Here is a 15441-nt window from a genome sequence, read left to right as displayed (position 1 = left end):
ATCCTGACTCCTACAGCTGAGGTGGGTACTAAGTGATTCATTGGCCTATACTGCAGAGCATAAAGCATGCGCAACAGTAATTTCATTGGAGGGAGGGAAGCTCTGACACTGATGTTCTTTCATTATTTCCTTCCATGTAAAATGTGCCCTTGAGAAAACAATCCTTGACACTTAAGGACGGCATTCCAGCAAAGGAGGCAGTGCAGGAGATGACGCAAGGATGTGATGATTCCTGCATCTGAGGTGGGTAATAAGTGCTTCATTGGCGACGTTATCAATTGGTGCCTTCACTGCAGAACTTAAAAAGGTGTGCGCAACAGTAATTTCAGTGGATGGAGGGAGGCAAGCTCTGACTCTGATTTGCTTTTCTTCTTTTCATGTAAAACATGCCGTCGAGAAAACAATCCTCGAGACTTACGGTCAGCATTCAAGCAACGAAGGCAACTGGATCATGCTGCGGAGCTCATCACGATGTGGAAAGGAACATTGCATTTATGGATGAATTGGGAATGCACATTGGGATGCGCTTGGGGAACATTCACCAAGAATAGACTGAGCTCAGACTCTTGTGACTTTGCCTTCTTCACATGGACAATACAGTAGTGGAATAGAGAGCCAAGTGTTCATTCACCACAAGGCTCTCCAGGAACAATCTCTTTAGCTGTGCATAGCAGAGACTCGGCCTGTCTGTCTAACGGGAATGCTGGACACAACACTCATGTATCCATGCACAGCAGTTCCTCGGATACTTAATGAACTTAATAAAACTTTTCAATAATTAAACCCAGAATTGTTGAGGTTTTGTTTTGCATGCTATTTCCCCGACTTTGCAACTGCACTTCAGATATTCAACTATGGTGGAGGGGTGGAGGTAGGGGGGTAGAGGGAGGGGTGGGTGAAGAGGGGGAGGGGTGGGGAGTGCGGGGAGGGGTGGGGAGAGGGAGCATGCAAAATGCAGGGACCAGACAGTTGCAATGCCTGAAGTACTGTGGAGAAGTAGAGAAAGCAACTGGGTAGGGGAGAAAGCAACTGGATTGGGCATCCGCAGCTGGAGGGAACGGCTGAATGGAGAGGGCCGGAAGCGAGAGGCCGTAGAGAGCGCGGGGAGTGAGCGTGCGAAGACCTTGGTGTCACCGGGTCCAGGGACTGGCCAGTAAGTCTTTTGCTGTTGTGTTTATGGCGCATGCACAGTAAAGGCACTCCTCTTCCGTTCTGCTCTCCCCCCCCCCCCAATTTTCTCCCCTTCCTCCCTCCCCCTCACCCCCCCTCTTCCCCCAGCTCTCTCCCCTCCCCCCCTTCTTTACCCTTCCCTCCTTCCCCCTCCCCTCTTTCTCCCCCCCTCCCTCTCCCTCTTTCTCCCCCCCCCTCCCTCTTTCTCCCCCCTCCCTCTCCCTCTTTTCTCCCCCCCCTCCCTCTTCCTCTTTCTCCCCCCTCCCTCTTTCTCCCCCCCTCCCTCTCCCTCTTTCTCCCCCCTCCCTCTCCCTCTTTCTCCCCCCCTCCCCTCTCCCTCTTTCTCCCCCCCTCCCTCTCCCTCTTTCTCCCTCGCTCCCTCTCCCTCTTTCTCCCTCGCTCCCTCTCCCTCTTTCTCCCCCACTCTTTCTCTCCCCCCACCCGCCCCCCGGCACCGCTACCGCTGGTCTCCCCGCGCTGCTCTCCCCGCCCCCCCGCGCTGCTCTCCCCGGCCCGCTCCACTCTCTCACTCCGGCCATTGTATTCTGCCACGTGTTTGTTAGGTTTCATCTCTGTGATTCTTTGAGCAGCGCCATCTTTAGTCCTGGCAGCTGCTACAGTCGCAAGCTGTGACGTTTTCGTGGCACATGCTGTATTTGCGCATGTGCCAAAACAGCGCCACCTACCGATCGCGTTGTCAACAATTGCGGTCTTAGAACTATGCCTCATGAATCTGGAATCAGCTAACAGCTTCACTTCTAATCGCAAAACATTCAAAGCCATCCTGGAACATTAACAGTTGAAGATAATTCTCTCCAGGGGTAAACACTGAAACAATGAGATCTGAGAGAGGTAAAGAATTCCTAGACTTGAATCTAATGAAATTGCAAACAAGGACACTGGACAATCAGCCTTCCCATCGGTGAAAAACTAACAGTCTTTTTGCTACTAAGGGACAAGCTTCTATGACTTTGAAGGTGCAGAAGCTAAAGAGGGGTGCCTCTGTCTCTCACTCTGTCACTCCCTCCAGGTGACCTTGGGGCATTCAAAGCTTGCCTGCTGGCTGGAAAAGATCCAAGACAAAGACCCCCCCCCCACCACCCCCAGGAAGAAGACTACCTGCTTCACTGTCTCCAAGAACAACTAACCAGGAACTTCAGCACTCCCGAGTCAGTGGAAGACAACTGAATTAACAGACACCACAGACTGTATATTCTTTTTATTTGACCAAACTCTATTCCAACCACTATTCCTCCACTCTGTAATCTATATGTGTGTGGGATTCTCATGGTGTGTGAAAGTGTAGTGTAGTTTAATATTTTTTACTTAGATTGGGTTGTTGGTTAAGTACAATAAACTGACCTCTTGTTTAAAGTCAAGAAACCTGTCCAATTGGTTCTTTTATGATCACAACAAAGGTAAACACTCACTGAAGTGATAAGCATATCCACTGTTTAAAAACCCTGTGCAGTCAAACAAGGAAGAGGACCAGAGGGGAGTTTTTTAGAGATACAGCACTGAAACAGGCCCTTCGGCCCACCGAGTCTGTGCCGACCATCAACCACCCATTTATACTAATCCTACACTAATCCCATATTCCTACCACATCCCCACCTGTCCCTATATATTTTCCGACCACCTACCTATACTAGGGGCAATTTATAATGGCCAATTAACCTATCACCATGCAAGTCTTTGGTATGTGGGAGGAAACCGGAGCACCCGGAGGAAACCCACGCAGACACAGGGAGAACTTGCAAACTCCACACAGGCAGCGCCCAGAATCGAACCCGGGTCCCTGGAGCTGTGAGGCTGCGGTGCTAACCACTGCGCCACTGTGCCGCTTCTTGCGACCCCTTCTCACCTGATCGTAACATAAGTACAGGCACCCATTTAAGTTGGAGGCCTGGCTTTACCTTGTATATCTGGATAAGCCATCATGTATAGAATGCCCCATAGCAGAGTAGTTGTTGTGGTTTCAGTACCAGCGACAAAGAGATCGTTAACATTATGGAGCAGGTTTCCCTCTGTCAAGCAAGAGTCAGGAGAGTTCTGTTCCTGCAAAATGAAGATTAACCTTCTTTCAAATACTTAACATCACCGGTCCTCTAGCAGTGAACACTCACACCCAGGTGAACTGGCTGCACATCAAAGGGAGACACCGATGCAGTGGGTTACAATGTAAGAATAAGCCCAGGATAATTCAGCCTATTGAAGCTTGTCCTACGAGTCATAGAATCATAGAATAATACAGCACAAAAGGAGGCCATTGAGCCCATGAAAGAGCTATCCAATTAATCCCTCTCCCCATTGCTCTTTCCCCATAGCCCTGTGAAGTTTTCCTTTTCAAGTATTTATCCAATTCCCTTTTGAAAGTTGTGACTGAATCTGCCTCTTGTTGCCCTTTCAGATGGTGCATTCCAGATCATAACTCACTGTAAAGGTTTTTTTTTTCCCTCATGTCATCTCTGGTTCTTTTGCCAATTACCTAAAAGCTCTGTCTTTGGTTACAGACCCTTCTGTCACTAATCTCTTTGACTACACTGCCTTATCTGCTAAATTATTTGGTTTATGTACAAAATGATTCCAAGATCTGTTTTGCCAACAGGTGTAATTCACCCTCTATAATGGGAACACCTTGTACTCATGCGATAGCAGCCCCGCTGTGGGCCGGCCTCCGACCCCGGGTCCTCTAGAATGTCTGCCTGACCTATTCATTGTCTTGTTGAGCTCCTTATATATTGCAGGGGTGGTCGGAGGGGTTGGAGACGATGACCGACTTCCCGTTGACCTGCTCTGTGTTGTCTGCCAGCTCCATGAGCTCAGGTTATCAGTTACGGTACTCTTATAGAATAGGCTTCACGGTGGCTGCTGTCACATTGGAGCTGGTGTGAACTCAAAGTAATTTCAGGCTATGTCCTGCCCAGAGTTGGGTCTCACAACAGCTTGTCTAAATACAAATTGGCCCTTTGCCCTGACGCTTTTCACATGGGCCAGCGAAAACAGAGTCTCTTTAAATTTCTTGCTTACTGCAGCCAATGGGCTCACCCGCTGCCAGGAGCGTCAGGGTGAAGAAATGGCAGCCCGCACGCATGGGCCACACACCACCACGTCGCTGTGATCTAGCGCGCGGCCACTCATTTAAATACACAGGGTGGGCTGCCCTGCCCCCCCCCCCCCGCCCAATTCTGTGGCAAGGGCAGGCTCAGTGACACCGTGAACAGCATCAGCTGCCTCTGCGCAGGCACTGGTGCCATTTTTAAAGGGCTGCCAGACCAGCACAGAGAAAACAGAGATGGACCCGGTACCCCCACCCCTCCCCACAACACTGTAAACAAATCTCTGACCCATCATCCCCCGCCTAAAACACATACATTGAAGGTTCGACCTCTCTCCCCACCAACTGCACAAAGTTCAGAGGTCACGCCTTCCCCTCCCCTCCCCCTACACTAGAAATACAGAGTTGACCCCGTTTCCCTCCGCCCACTTCACTAAAAGTCCGAAGTTCCCGCCGTCCCCACCTCGGTGGCACAAGCTTTCACTAAGCGCAAAGTGAAGGCATGTGAGCGCCGCCTGTTGCAAGGAAGATCCCGGACTGCCGGTAAGATCGTAGGGAATTGTAGGTAAATGTATTCATGAGGTTTATTCAAATATTTAAAGTTGGGCCTCATCGCCGAGCAACGGAGGGATTGCCACGGAGACTAGCTGCCGCCAGGAAGATCGGGCCCGGCAATCCCACTGCAATCATCTGAGGTGAAAGGTCAAATAACAGTGCTCTAGCATATTGCAATGCAGAGACCCACCAAGAAACTAAAATATTTCATGAGGCGCTGTGCTCACCTTTTCCATTTCTAGTAAATAGGCATCAATAAAATCGCGGATCTCTTCACCGTTCAGAGTGTCTTTGTGCTGGTTGATGAATTCCTGAAGCATAGTTTCAATTAAAGCCTGGTTTTCAAATATCCTCCGAGCAGGCCCTGGGAAATAGCGAATGAAGGGAGCTATGGAATACACCTAGCAGAAAGCACAAGAGAATTACCGTGTATGATTTTGGTTCTCCAATACACAGTCAGTCACAAAGCTTTCCAGCATAGAAACATCATTTTAAGACAATGTCACCTATTGCTCAGTTGGTCACACTCCTGTTACTAGTATTAGAAAAGTGTGGGTTCAAGTCCCACTCCAGGAACTTCAGCACATAATCCAAGTTAACACTTCAGTGCAATACTGAGAGAGTGCTGCACTGTCATTCTCTCAAATGAGTTGTTAAACAAAGACTCCATCTAGTCTCTCAGGTTTATGTAAAACATCCTGTGACAATATCTGCAGGATGTCAATATTCATCCCTCGACCAACATCACTAAAACAGATTTTCTGGTTATTATCACATTGCTGTTTGTGGGATCTTGCTGTGTGCAAATTGACTGCTACATTTTGTAAATTACTACCATGACTACACATCAAAATACTTTGCTAGCTGTAAAGTGCTTTGGGACACCCTGAAGAGATGAAAAATGCTTTATAAATACAAGCCTTTCTTTCTCATCAATTTTGCATTTTGTTGCCTCAAGACAGTCTGGTATTGGTCATTTAAGACTCACCATCGCTAGGGCCATGCTGGCTGTCATTCATTTGGTTATTTCTATACCCGTAGTCTTCTGTTTTATTTCTTGTCATTTTGGTCAAATTAATGGGTCTGTTTTAGCCAGTGAAGGCTCTATTGCCCTTTTTAAATATGGACCATCATGTCACAGTACACCTGTGTGTTTGCAAATAATATTTAACACAGAAATTGGACGGTTGTGAGTCTTAGTTCAGTATTTTTTAAGTCCATCCATAATATATCTTTCCAATGCGCAGGTACACAGGAGTGTTTATAGTAATCGATACTCTAGACACTGGGGAGTCTTTTACTTCACATTCTTGCCTCCTCCCTTCTCCAGACTCTAAGCAGTTATCAAGGTATGTGAGCAGTGATTTATTAGTGAGGTGCCAGGCTAGGTCAATTGAAAATTTCAAAACTGAGATTGAGAGATTTTTTAAGGGTTGCGGAACACAAGCAAGTTGATGGAGTTAAAATAAAGATCAGCCGTAATCCTATTGTTTGGCTGAACAGGCCTGAGGGGCTGAATGGCCTAATCCTGTTCCTATGTTCCAGTCCCTGTGAACCAAATTTTTGACATCTGAATCTCCGTTTTAATAAGGATATTCTCTTGTCCCGAACGAAAGGAATTCCTTTTTTATTCTACCTGTGGCCATATTGTTGTCTGAATCTTCAAGTTCTCATCAATCAGTTCTGTCAGTCGTGTGAAAGTCTTGTCTTCATAATGGAAACGCTTCCCCAAAACTACTGAACAAATCACGTTGGACACAGCACTGGTGATTTTAGAATTGGGATTAAAGGGTTGACCTGTGCAAAAGGAAAAGAAGTTTTGTGAATGTGAAGGAGCAAAGCAAGACTCCATCATTCTGAAGAGGTGGCCTGGGTGAAATAGGGGTTTTGACATTTGTTGCTTTACTCTCACAATCATTTAGGAGCAGTTTCTAACTCATAACCAGCAGGTGTTTAGAATGGCACACACTTTGAAGAAGAGCTCATTGGTTGCTGAACAGGTGACCTCGCTCTTAACAATATTTATCCCTCAAACAACATCACTAAAACAGATGATCTGGTCATTTTCACATTTCTGTTTGTGTGAGCTTGCTGTGCGCAAATTAGCTGCTGCCTTTCCTCCATTGCAACAGTGACTGCACTTCAAACATACTTCATTAGCTGCAAAGTGCTCAAGGTTGTGAAAGGCGCTATCTAAATGTAAACTCTTTTTTCTGTTCTCGCCTCTGGCCTGTCCAGTTCTTTGTTGTTAACGGAATTGGGGTTAATTGCTGTTCCATCCCCTAACTTTTCATTCCCGTTTAACAAAGTGAGGAAGAGCCTCTTGGAGGCTTAGTTATCTCAGTTATCCACACAGGAAGTGGGAGATCCCCAACCAAACTAGTCCTGTGGATTTTTCTCCTCCTTTGAGTGGCTGCCATTGACTTGGCAACAGTGCATAGTGGAGTAAGTGAAATCAGAACTTCACCATGACGACAGAATCACAGGTATAGTCCTCTATCTCATGATTCACATCGAAACATGTTGTAATCCTGAGTGTAGACCTCAAGCAAGTCATTAGTTAGGAACAAAATGTTAGTGAGTACCACATTGTGCTAGTTTAACAATTCATCCAGATTTAATCCAAATATAGGATACAATGCAATTGTTGGAGAACACTATTTGTTCTCCTTGACACGATCATTGATTCGCACCTTCTGGCCCATTCATGAAGCAGCAGAGAATGGTCGTGAAAATTGGATTCTTTCCTGCCCTGTAGAGCTTGCCTCTGGAGACTGGGAATGCAGCAAACTATCCACTTCATCAGTGGTACATCTGCCAGATATTTACTGATCAAGCAATCCCATAAAAATGGACAGTTATCCCGAGAGTTGCTTAGGATGGTCACTAATCTTCATGGCTGTGAACTAAAGTTTATGGAGAAGTCAGCTTGGGCATCTCAACAATAAGAACAACAACTTGCATTCATCTAGCACCTTTAACATAGTAACACATCCCAAGGTGCTTTACAGGAGTGTTCTAAAAAATGATTTGACACTGAGTAAAGTAAAGGGATATTGGGACAGGTGACCGAAAGCTTGGCCAAAGATAAGTTTTTAAGATCTTTTTGAAGTTTCAAAAAGTGTCCTAAAGGTGGAGAGTAGAGGGATTTAGGGAGGGAAATCTAGAGCTTAGGGCCTTGGCAACTGAAGGTGCAGCTGCCAATGGGGGAGCATTGAGAATCAGGATGTGCAAAAGGCCAAAGTTGGAAGAACGCAGAGATCTCAAAGGGTTGTGCGGTTGGAGAGGTTACAGAGATAGGGAGGGGCAAGGCTATAAAGTGATTTTAAAATCATGAGAATTTTAAAAATCGAGTTGTTGGTGGACCAGAAGCCAATGTATGTCAGTGAGCATAAGGGGTGATGGGTGAAAGGGACTTGGTCCGTATTAGGACACGGGCAGCAGAGTTTTGAACGAGCTCAAGTTTACAGAAGGTGTAAAGTGGGAGGCTTCTCTCTCTTATCCAGGAGATAAAGCTCTTCACCCACAAATCAGAAGCTGAGAAAGGTTTGAAGGTTCTGCTGGTTCTGTTTGCAAAGTTCCAGCATTTCTTCAAAACATTCACCAGGGACCATTTCCTTTGAAAATGGAAAATTCTTTAACTGTGGGAAGAACTAATCACTGAAAATGCTGGAAATTCACAACAGAATCAGAATCACCATCAGAAAGAAGAAAAGATTAGTTCATGTTTCAAGAGTAACTCTTGATTAGGATTATATGAAGATCCTTGATGCCCAGCGAGGCTTCAGGAGGAAACACGTAGGAAATTCAACAGAAGAATCCCAAAGCAGAGTTCTGTCATATCTTTGTGACGTAGTGTTGCCAACTCTAACTGGGTGTATTCCTGGAGGTTTCATTACATGACCTCCCACCTCAAACTACCCCTCCCCCAAACGCCAACCACAGGCTCATCCTCCAGGCGTGCGGCCTTCCCACGTCAATTGGAAAGGGATCAAACTCTTTTGTTACCCAGTTGGATTAATCTTGGCTGTTAGTGAAACATATTTCTAACAAACAAATGACAGTTTGAAGGAAATGAAAAAGAAACACAATTGATGTCAATACAACTATGACATTTTCTATCTTCCTGAGTTGCTTTGCAGCAGTGTCCTAGTTATTAAACTTCAATTCCTGGAGATTTGAGGACACTCCTGGAGGTTTGGTAACCCTATTGCAACAGTGTCATAACAAATTACGCAGAGAACACACAGAACTTACCAATTGATGCTCTAAAGACTTCAGACAAATATCGGGCTTCTTCCAGAATTTTCTCCTCAAAGGTGATTTTGCCTAAACCAAAGTTTCTGAGAACAGTCAATGTAAATCTCCGTTGCTGTTTCCAGGACCTTCCATAGGGGGCCATGATAATGCCTAACAGAAAGGGGGAAAACAGTGGATAAATAATAATAACCAGCTTTTATTTTGAGGACTGTGAGAAAGTTCAAAGCACAAATTTGACCTCATAGCAAAGCTGTTTAATTTATAGGAACATAGGAAAAGGAGGAGGCCATTTATGCCCTTGAGTCTGTTCTGCTGCTCAGCGAGATCATGGCTGATCTGTGACCTAATTCCATCCAAAAGCCTTTGTCCCAGATCCCTTAGACTTGATTAACAAAAATTTATCAATCTGAGATTTAAAATTAACAATTGATCTAGCATCAATTGCCATTTGCTTAAGGCCATTTAAGGGCCTCTTCCTGCTACCACTGGGAAATCGAGGTGACTTCCTTGCGGGCTTGGAGGGGCCCTTTTGTGGGCAATTTGTAGCCCATGAAAGACACCCACAGGGAAACCTGCACCTCCCTGAAACTCCCTCTCCCTGCACTAAACTTCCACCCCCCACACCCCGGTAACCCTCGCCTCACTTCCTTGGATACGGGCTCCAGTGCTGGGCCTGGGTCCAAGGCCTCTTGCAGTACCAGCAGTGGTCACCTTCCTAATTTCATTCCTGACAGGTCTGGCTCTCATTTTTAGACAATGCCTCCTATCCCTAGACTGCAAATACTTTCTCCCCTTCTACCCAATCTGTTCCCTTTAATATCTTGAAAGCTTCGATCAAATCACTCCTTATCTTCTAAATTCCAGAGATCACAACCCTCTTTTATTTAATCTCTCCTCATAGCTTCACCCTTAGAGTCCAGGTATCATTCTGGTAAATCTATGCTGTACTCCCTCTGAGGCCAATACATCCACCTGAAGGTGTGGTGCTTGTAGTACTCCAGGTGTGGTCTCGCCAGCTGATTTTTAACCCCTTGTATTCTTGTCCTCTGGATATAATGACCAGCATTCCATCAGTCTTTTTGATTATTTTCAGAACCTGTTTGTGAAATTTTAACCCTCTATGTACCTGAACACCACACCCCCACCCGCCCCAGCTCTCTTTGGACCTCCAGCGTTTCTAGCTTTTCACCATTCAGAAAGTGCCCTATCCCATCCTTTTTAGATTCAAAGTAGGTGCCCTCAAATTTGCCAACATCAAAATCCATTTGCCACAGTTTTGCCCATTCACTTAATCATATCACAATCTCTTTCTAATGTTATACTATGCTAATGGTGTTGTATAGATGCAAATTGTTGTTGTTACAGTAGCTTTCCAGGAAAATGAAATAAACTGATAAAAATTTAATACCTTGACCTTTTGTCATTTCATCAAGTGGAGGAATACATGGTCGTCCGGCAAATTCCCGACCATGTTGGACGAGGGCCTCTTGAACGAGCTGAAACCCACTGATGACAACGATAGGCATCCCGAATGCATAGAACATAAAAAGGTCCCCGTACTTCTTGGAAAGCTTTTTTTTTGGAAAGGTCAGGAAAGGAAAACAAAAAGATGATATACACTTTTGTCCCACTCTCTGCAATTGACCAAAACAGAAACGGTTTGAAAACAAAAGTTGCTACATGATGAACTAAAGCAGACTGCTTTCGGGTCTGACTTATTCGAAAATTACATAGAGTTACACAACACAGAAACAGGGTAATTCAGAACATCTCATTGGGGGCAGTGTTTATGCTCCACATGATTCTCCTCCCAACCTACTTCTTCAAACCCAATCAAAATATATTTCTATTGCTTTCTCCCTATAAATGCATCAATGCAACTGTGTACAGTTGTGGGCACCACACTATAGGAAGGATGTGATTGCACTGGAAAGGGTGCAGAGGAGAAATGGGATTAGAATAGTTAGGTGCTTGATGGCCGGCACAGATATGATTAGATTAGAGATACAGCACTGAAACAGGCCCTTCGGCCCACCGAGTCTGTGCCGAACATCAACCACCCATTTATACTTATCCTACACTAATCCCATATTCCTACAAAACATCCCCACCTGTCCCTATATTTCCCTACCACCTACCTACACTAGTGACAATTTATAATGGCCAATTTACCTATCAACCTGCAAGTCTTTTGGCTTGTGGGAGGAAACCGGAGCACCCGGAGAAAACCCACGCAGACACAGGGAGAACTTGCAAACTCCACACAGGCAGTACCTGGAATCGAACCCGGGTCCCTGGAGCTGTGAGGCTGCGGTGCTAACCACTGCGCCACTGTGCCGCCCTTAATATGATGAGCAGAAGGGCCTGTTTCTGTGCTGTATAACTCTATGACTCTATGCTGTTCGTCTCAATGTGCCAAGGAATTCCATGTTCCCATCAGTCTCTGAGTAAATGAGTTTGTCCTGAATTCCTTATTGAATTTATGAGACACTATCTCATATTTATGGCCCCAGTTTTAATCTCCCTCACATGTGAAAAATCTTCTCTACATCTACCCTATCAAACCCCCTCATAGTTTTAAAGATCTCTGTTCAAAGAACCGAACATTCTTTTATATATTTCTTGCATGTCCTGGTTGATTCATCGTTTTATGCCATGTTAGGTAGTTGGAAGGTTAATTACCGGATAGACACATTCCAATTTCCATTGGAATACTCAACCAAAGGGCTAAGGTCTGTGGTGCAAAAACTCTGCCCAGATTGAAAAGAGAAGATATTGTTAGTCCTGGGAGGATGAGGTGGGGATTGGGTGGGGGGTTGTGGTTGCTCTGCAAACTGCTGCTGGCATTGGGAGTGAAAGGGATTGCCGGGTCTGGAATGGCCCAAGGATTTTCCCTGTGGCATCCGGAGAACTCCCGCCTCCTGTCCCAGAAACGATCCTCACAAGAAACGTAAGTGGCCCTGAGATGCAAACCCTCTTTGCCAGTGAGCTGTCTGGTGATGTCCAACAGGCACCTGCTGCTCGCTGGCCTCCTTTAAATGAGGCCCAGGTCCAATATCAGTTGCGACTCAGGCCTACTATTTCCAAACAGGAATCAATTTCTAAGCCTCTGTGGTTAACAAATGATAGAGGAGTTCCAAATTATGAAGAGTTTTGATTAAGTAAATGAAGAGAAACTGTTTCCAGTGGTGGGAGGGTCAGTAATAAGAGTACACAGATTTAAGGAAATTGGCAAATGAACCAACGGTAACATGAGGAAAGAAATTTACCCGGGGAGTTGTTCTGATCTGGAATTCACTGCCTGAAGGGGGGTGGAAGAGGATTCAACAATAACTTTTAAACGAGATTTGGATAAATACTTGAAGCAGAAAGATTTACCGTGGGAAAAGTGCGTGGGGAGTGGGACTAATTGGATAAATCTTCCAAAGAGCCAGCACAGGCACGATGGGCTGAATGGTGGCCTTCTGTGCTGTGCTATCATACAATGAACTCTCCCTTTGCTCCTCAATGATGATCTTAATTTATGCATTTACGTCACTTTTCACCACTTATCAAAAACCCATCATATCACCTCTGTCAAAATTCCTCTTAGCCTACACTGTCGAGATGGGAAAAAATACCCTAGTTCCTCTCATCTTTGCTCATGATTAAAGTACTTCATCTAATACTGTGTGTATATTCCCTGTGAAAATAGTAAATCACTGACACCCCCCACTAAACCAAGCAATGAGAAGCAGCAACAAAGTGACAGATGCGTAACATTTATCTTTGCAAAGGACATGTCTTAGAAATCCATTTTATTCACCTTTATTTATGGAATGTGAGTGTCACTGGCAAAGCTAACATTTATCATCCCGAATTGGCCTTGAGAAGGTGGTGGTGAGCCGCCTTCTCTAGCTGCTGCATTTCTTGGAGTGTAGGTACACCCACAGTGCTGTTAGGGACGGAGTTCCAGGATTTTCATCCCATGACAGTGAAGGAATGGCAGTATAGTTCCAAGTCAGTGTGTGACTTGGAGGGGAGCTTGTAGGTGGTGGGGTTCCCATGCATCTGCTGTCCTTGTCCTTCCAGGTAGCAGAGGTCACGGGTTTGGAAGGTGCTGTCGAAGGAGCCTTGACGAGTTGCTGCAGTGCATCTTGTAGATGGTACACACTGCTGCCACTGTGCGTCACTGGTGGAAAGAGCGAATGTTAAGTTGGTCGATGGGATCAAGCAGGCTGCTTTGTTCTGGATGGTGCCGAGCTTCTTGAATGTTGTTGGAGCTCAAATCATCCAGGCAAGTGGAGAATATTCCATCACACTCCTGACTTGTGCCTTGTAGATGTTGGACAGGCATTGGGGAGTCAGGAGATGAGTTTCTGGCTGCAGAATTTCCAGCCTCTGACCTGTGACAGTATTTATGTGGCTGGTCCAGTTCAGTTTCTGCCAAAGCTTAAAGCAGAATTCAACCAAAACAATTATAAATCAAGACTTGGGGTAGAAATTCATCTGGGACGGCAGCGCAGAGTGTCTGATATAGGATCAGCTGTTCGTTATATACAGTGCCTGACTGGGTTTTGGCTGCAGTTGCATGTTAAGAGCAGCCAATCCCACAACGGCCGTCCTGCACCTCTGTCCCAGATGGATTTCTGCTCCTTAGGCCTCATTCAATTCACAGAGGGAGGAATTTTGGAGCTGTTGTAGTCATTACCTCAGTTAGAGCAAGGTGGGGTGCTTGTTTCCCGATGAAGATATTCCCAAACATTGACCACATGGGTGGTCCCGGGGGAAGCCCACTCGGTCTCCTCATTTTTATCACAAATGTCAGCATTAAAAACACGGCCAAGAAAATCAGGAGGGTTTGTAGATCGAGGTACCGGAGCCAACGAAAAGGTGCCATCTCCAACAATAGTTCCACGCTTTTCATTCTCAACCTTTCAGAAGCTCCAGCAGTTAACGCTTTCACTTTAGCTTATGGTTTGTAAATAAATGACTGGTTATCAACTTTTTAAAGTAACTTCTTCGACAAAACGGCAGGAGCAGACTTGTTTTTCTACTTTCCCTGCCTGTATCCAGAGGACTCCAGTGTCTGACCTTGTCTTGTTGACAGAGTCCTCAGTGAGGAGTGGCTGAAAAATCGCCGGAAGCAGAGCAGGGAAATATTTTGCTTACGCTGTATTTATTTGTAGAAGGGTTGGCATTGTTTCCCAGTAGCCTTTGTTTGAGTTCCCAAGCTGCAGCCTCTCTTTCATACCTCCTTTATATTTCAGAATGTGTACACAACAGATTTGGTTACTTGAGACCTGAACTGGTTCCATTTAAAAGCCTGGAGTGAACTTGGAGTCCGATGGCAACTCTGGGATGAGCGCTTGTGACTTTGTCCATTCTGGCTACAGATATTTCCTGCTGAACTCTGACCTCTTGCCCATTGGCATCTGTGCCTTCAGCTGCATACTCCCTAAGCTCTGAAATTCCTGCTCTAAACATCTCCATTTTAACTCTTTCTTCTCCTTTAAGAGCTCATTAAAACCTAGCTCTGTCCTATTACCTCCTAAGTGGCTCAGTGTCAAAATTTGGTTGATAATGCTCCTGACAGGTGAATTGGATGTTTTACGATGTTAATAGCACTGTATAAATGCAAGTTGTTGTTATTGAATGTCAGTGTAACAGCTGCACAGGCTGAGGTAGAAACTACACTGCTGGCAGATGCTAAGAGATAAGCTAATGCAACACTTTGACCTCAAGGTAATAGTCTCTGCCTAATTATATACTGCTTCACTGCCTTTGAAGGTATTTAACATCTAAATTGTCTCGTTGCACAACAGCAAATAGTATTTCCATCACAACTTTCACATAGAAAGATTGCTCGAAACACTTTGCAGGAGTGTCATCAAAAACAAGGTGCATTGAGCCAAAAAGGGGTGAATAGGAATATGGTCAATGGGATGGGCATTCAAGAGGGTCTTGAAGGGTAAGAGGAAGGGGTGAGAGAAGTGAATTCTGACATCAGGGGCTGCCAATAGTGGGAGAAAAGGGGGAGAAAGGCATGAGTAGAAAGAATGTAGTTGGGGGTGTGGGGTACTGTAGGGCTGGAGGAGGTGACAGAGGTAGAGATGGGCAATTCCATGAAGGAGTTTCAGCATTACAATGAGAATGTTAAGTTTGAGGCTCTGTGAAACCTTGGAGTCAACAGGGCTGATGGGTAAAAGGGAGGCTGTGGTCACACTAGAGAGGGTACAGAGGAGGTTCACGATGATGGTGCCAGGAATGGAGAAATGGTGCTATGAGGAAAGATTGAATAGGCTGGGGTTATTTTCGTTGAAACAAAGGTAGTGGAGGGGAGATTTAATTGAAGTGTATAAAATTATGAGAGCCCCAGATAGAGTGGATAGGAAGGACCTATTTGCCTTAGCAGAGAG

The 15441-nt window shown here is 45.3% G+C and overlaps 1 protein-coding gene across 3 annotated transcripts in view; it reads right to left on the bottom strand.

Moving 5' to 3' along the window:
- Positions 1-15441, bottom strand: part of LOC137353362 (cytochrome P450 2J2-like) — a 56286-nt gene that overhangs the window by 16766 nt on the left and 24079 nt on the right. For 2 of the 3 annotated variants that reach the window (XM_068019537.1, XM_068019538.1), the window contains exons 2-6: positions 10452-10614; positions 9041-9193; positions 6420-6580; positions 5011-5184; positions 3087-3228 (exon numbers count right to left, since the gene is read on the bottom strand). In XM_068019537.1, coding sequence (XP_067875638.1) covers positions 3087-3228; positions 5011-5184; positions 6420-6580; positions 9041-9193; positions 10452-10587 — 766 coding nt within the window. In that variant the 5' untranslated portion in view covers positions 10588-10614. Of the gene's footprint in view, positions 1-3086; positions 3229-5010; positions 5185-6419; positions 6581-9040; positions 9194-10451; positions 10615-13733; positions 14131-15441 lie in introns of those variants that run through there. The other variant, XM_068019536.1, reaches the window with a different exon arrangement.

The sequence above is a fragment of the Heterodontus francisci genome, chromosome 41 (assembly GCF_036365525.1).
Source record: "Heterodontus francisci isolate sHetFra1 chromosome 41, sHetFra1.hap1, whole genome shotgun sequence".
NCBI classification, from domain to species: domain Eukaryota; kingdom Metazoa; phylum Chordata; class Chondrichthyes; order Heterodontiformes; family Heterodontidae; genus Heterodontus; species Heterodontus francisci.
Note: the sequence above shows the minus strand (reverse complement) of the source record. Positions and strands in the feature narration are given on the sequence as shown.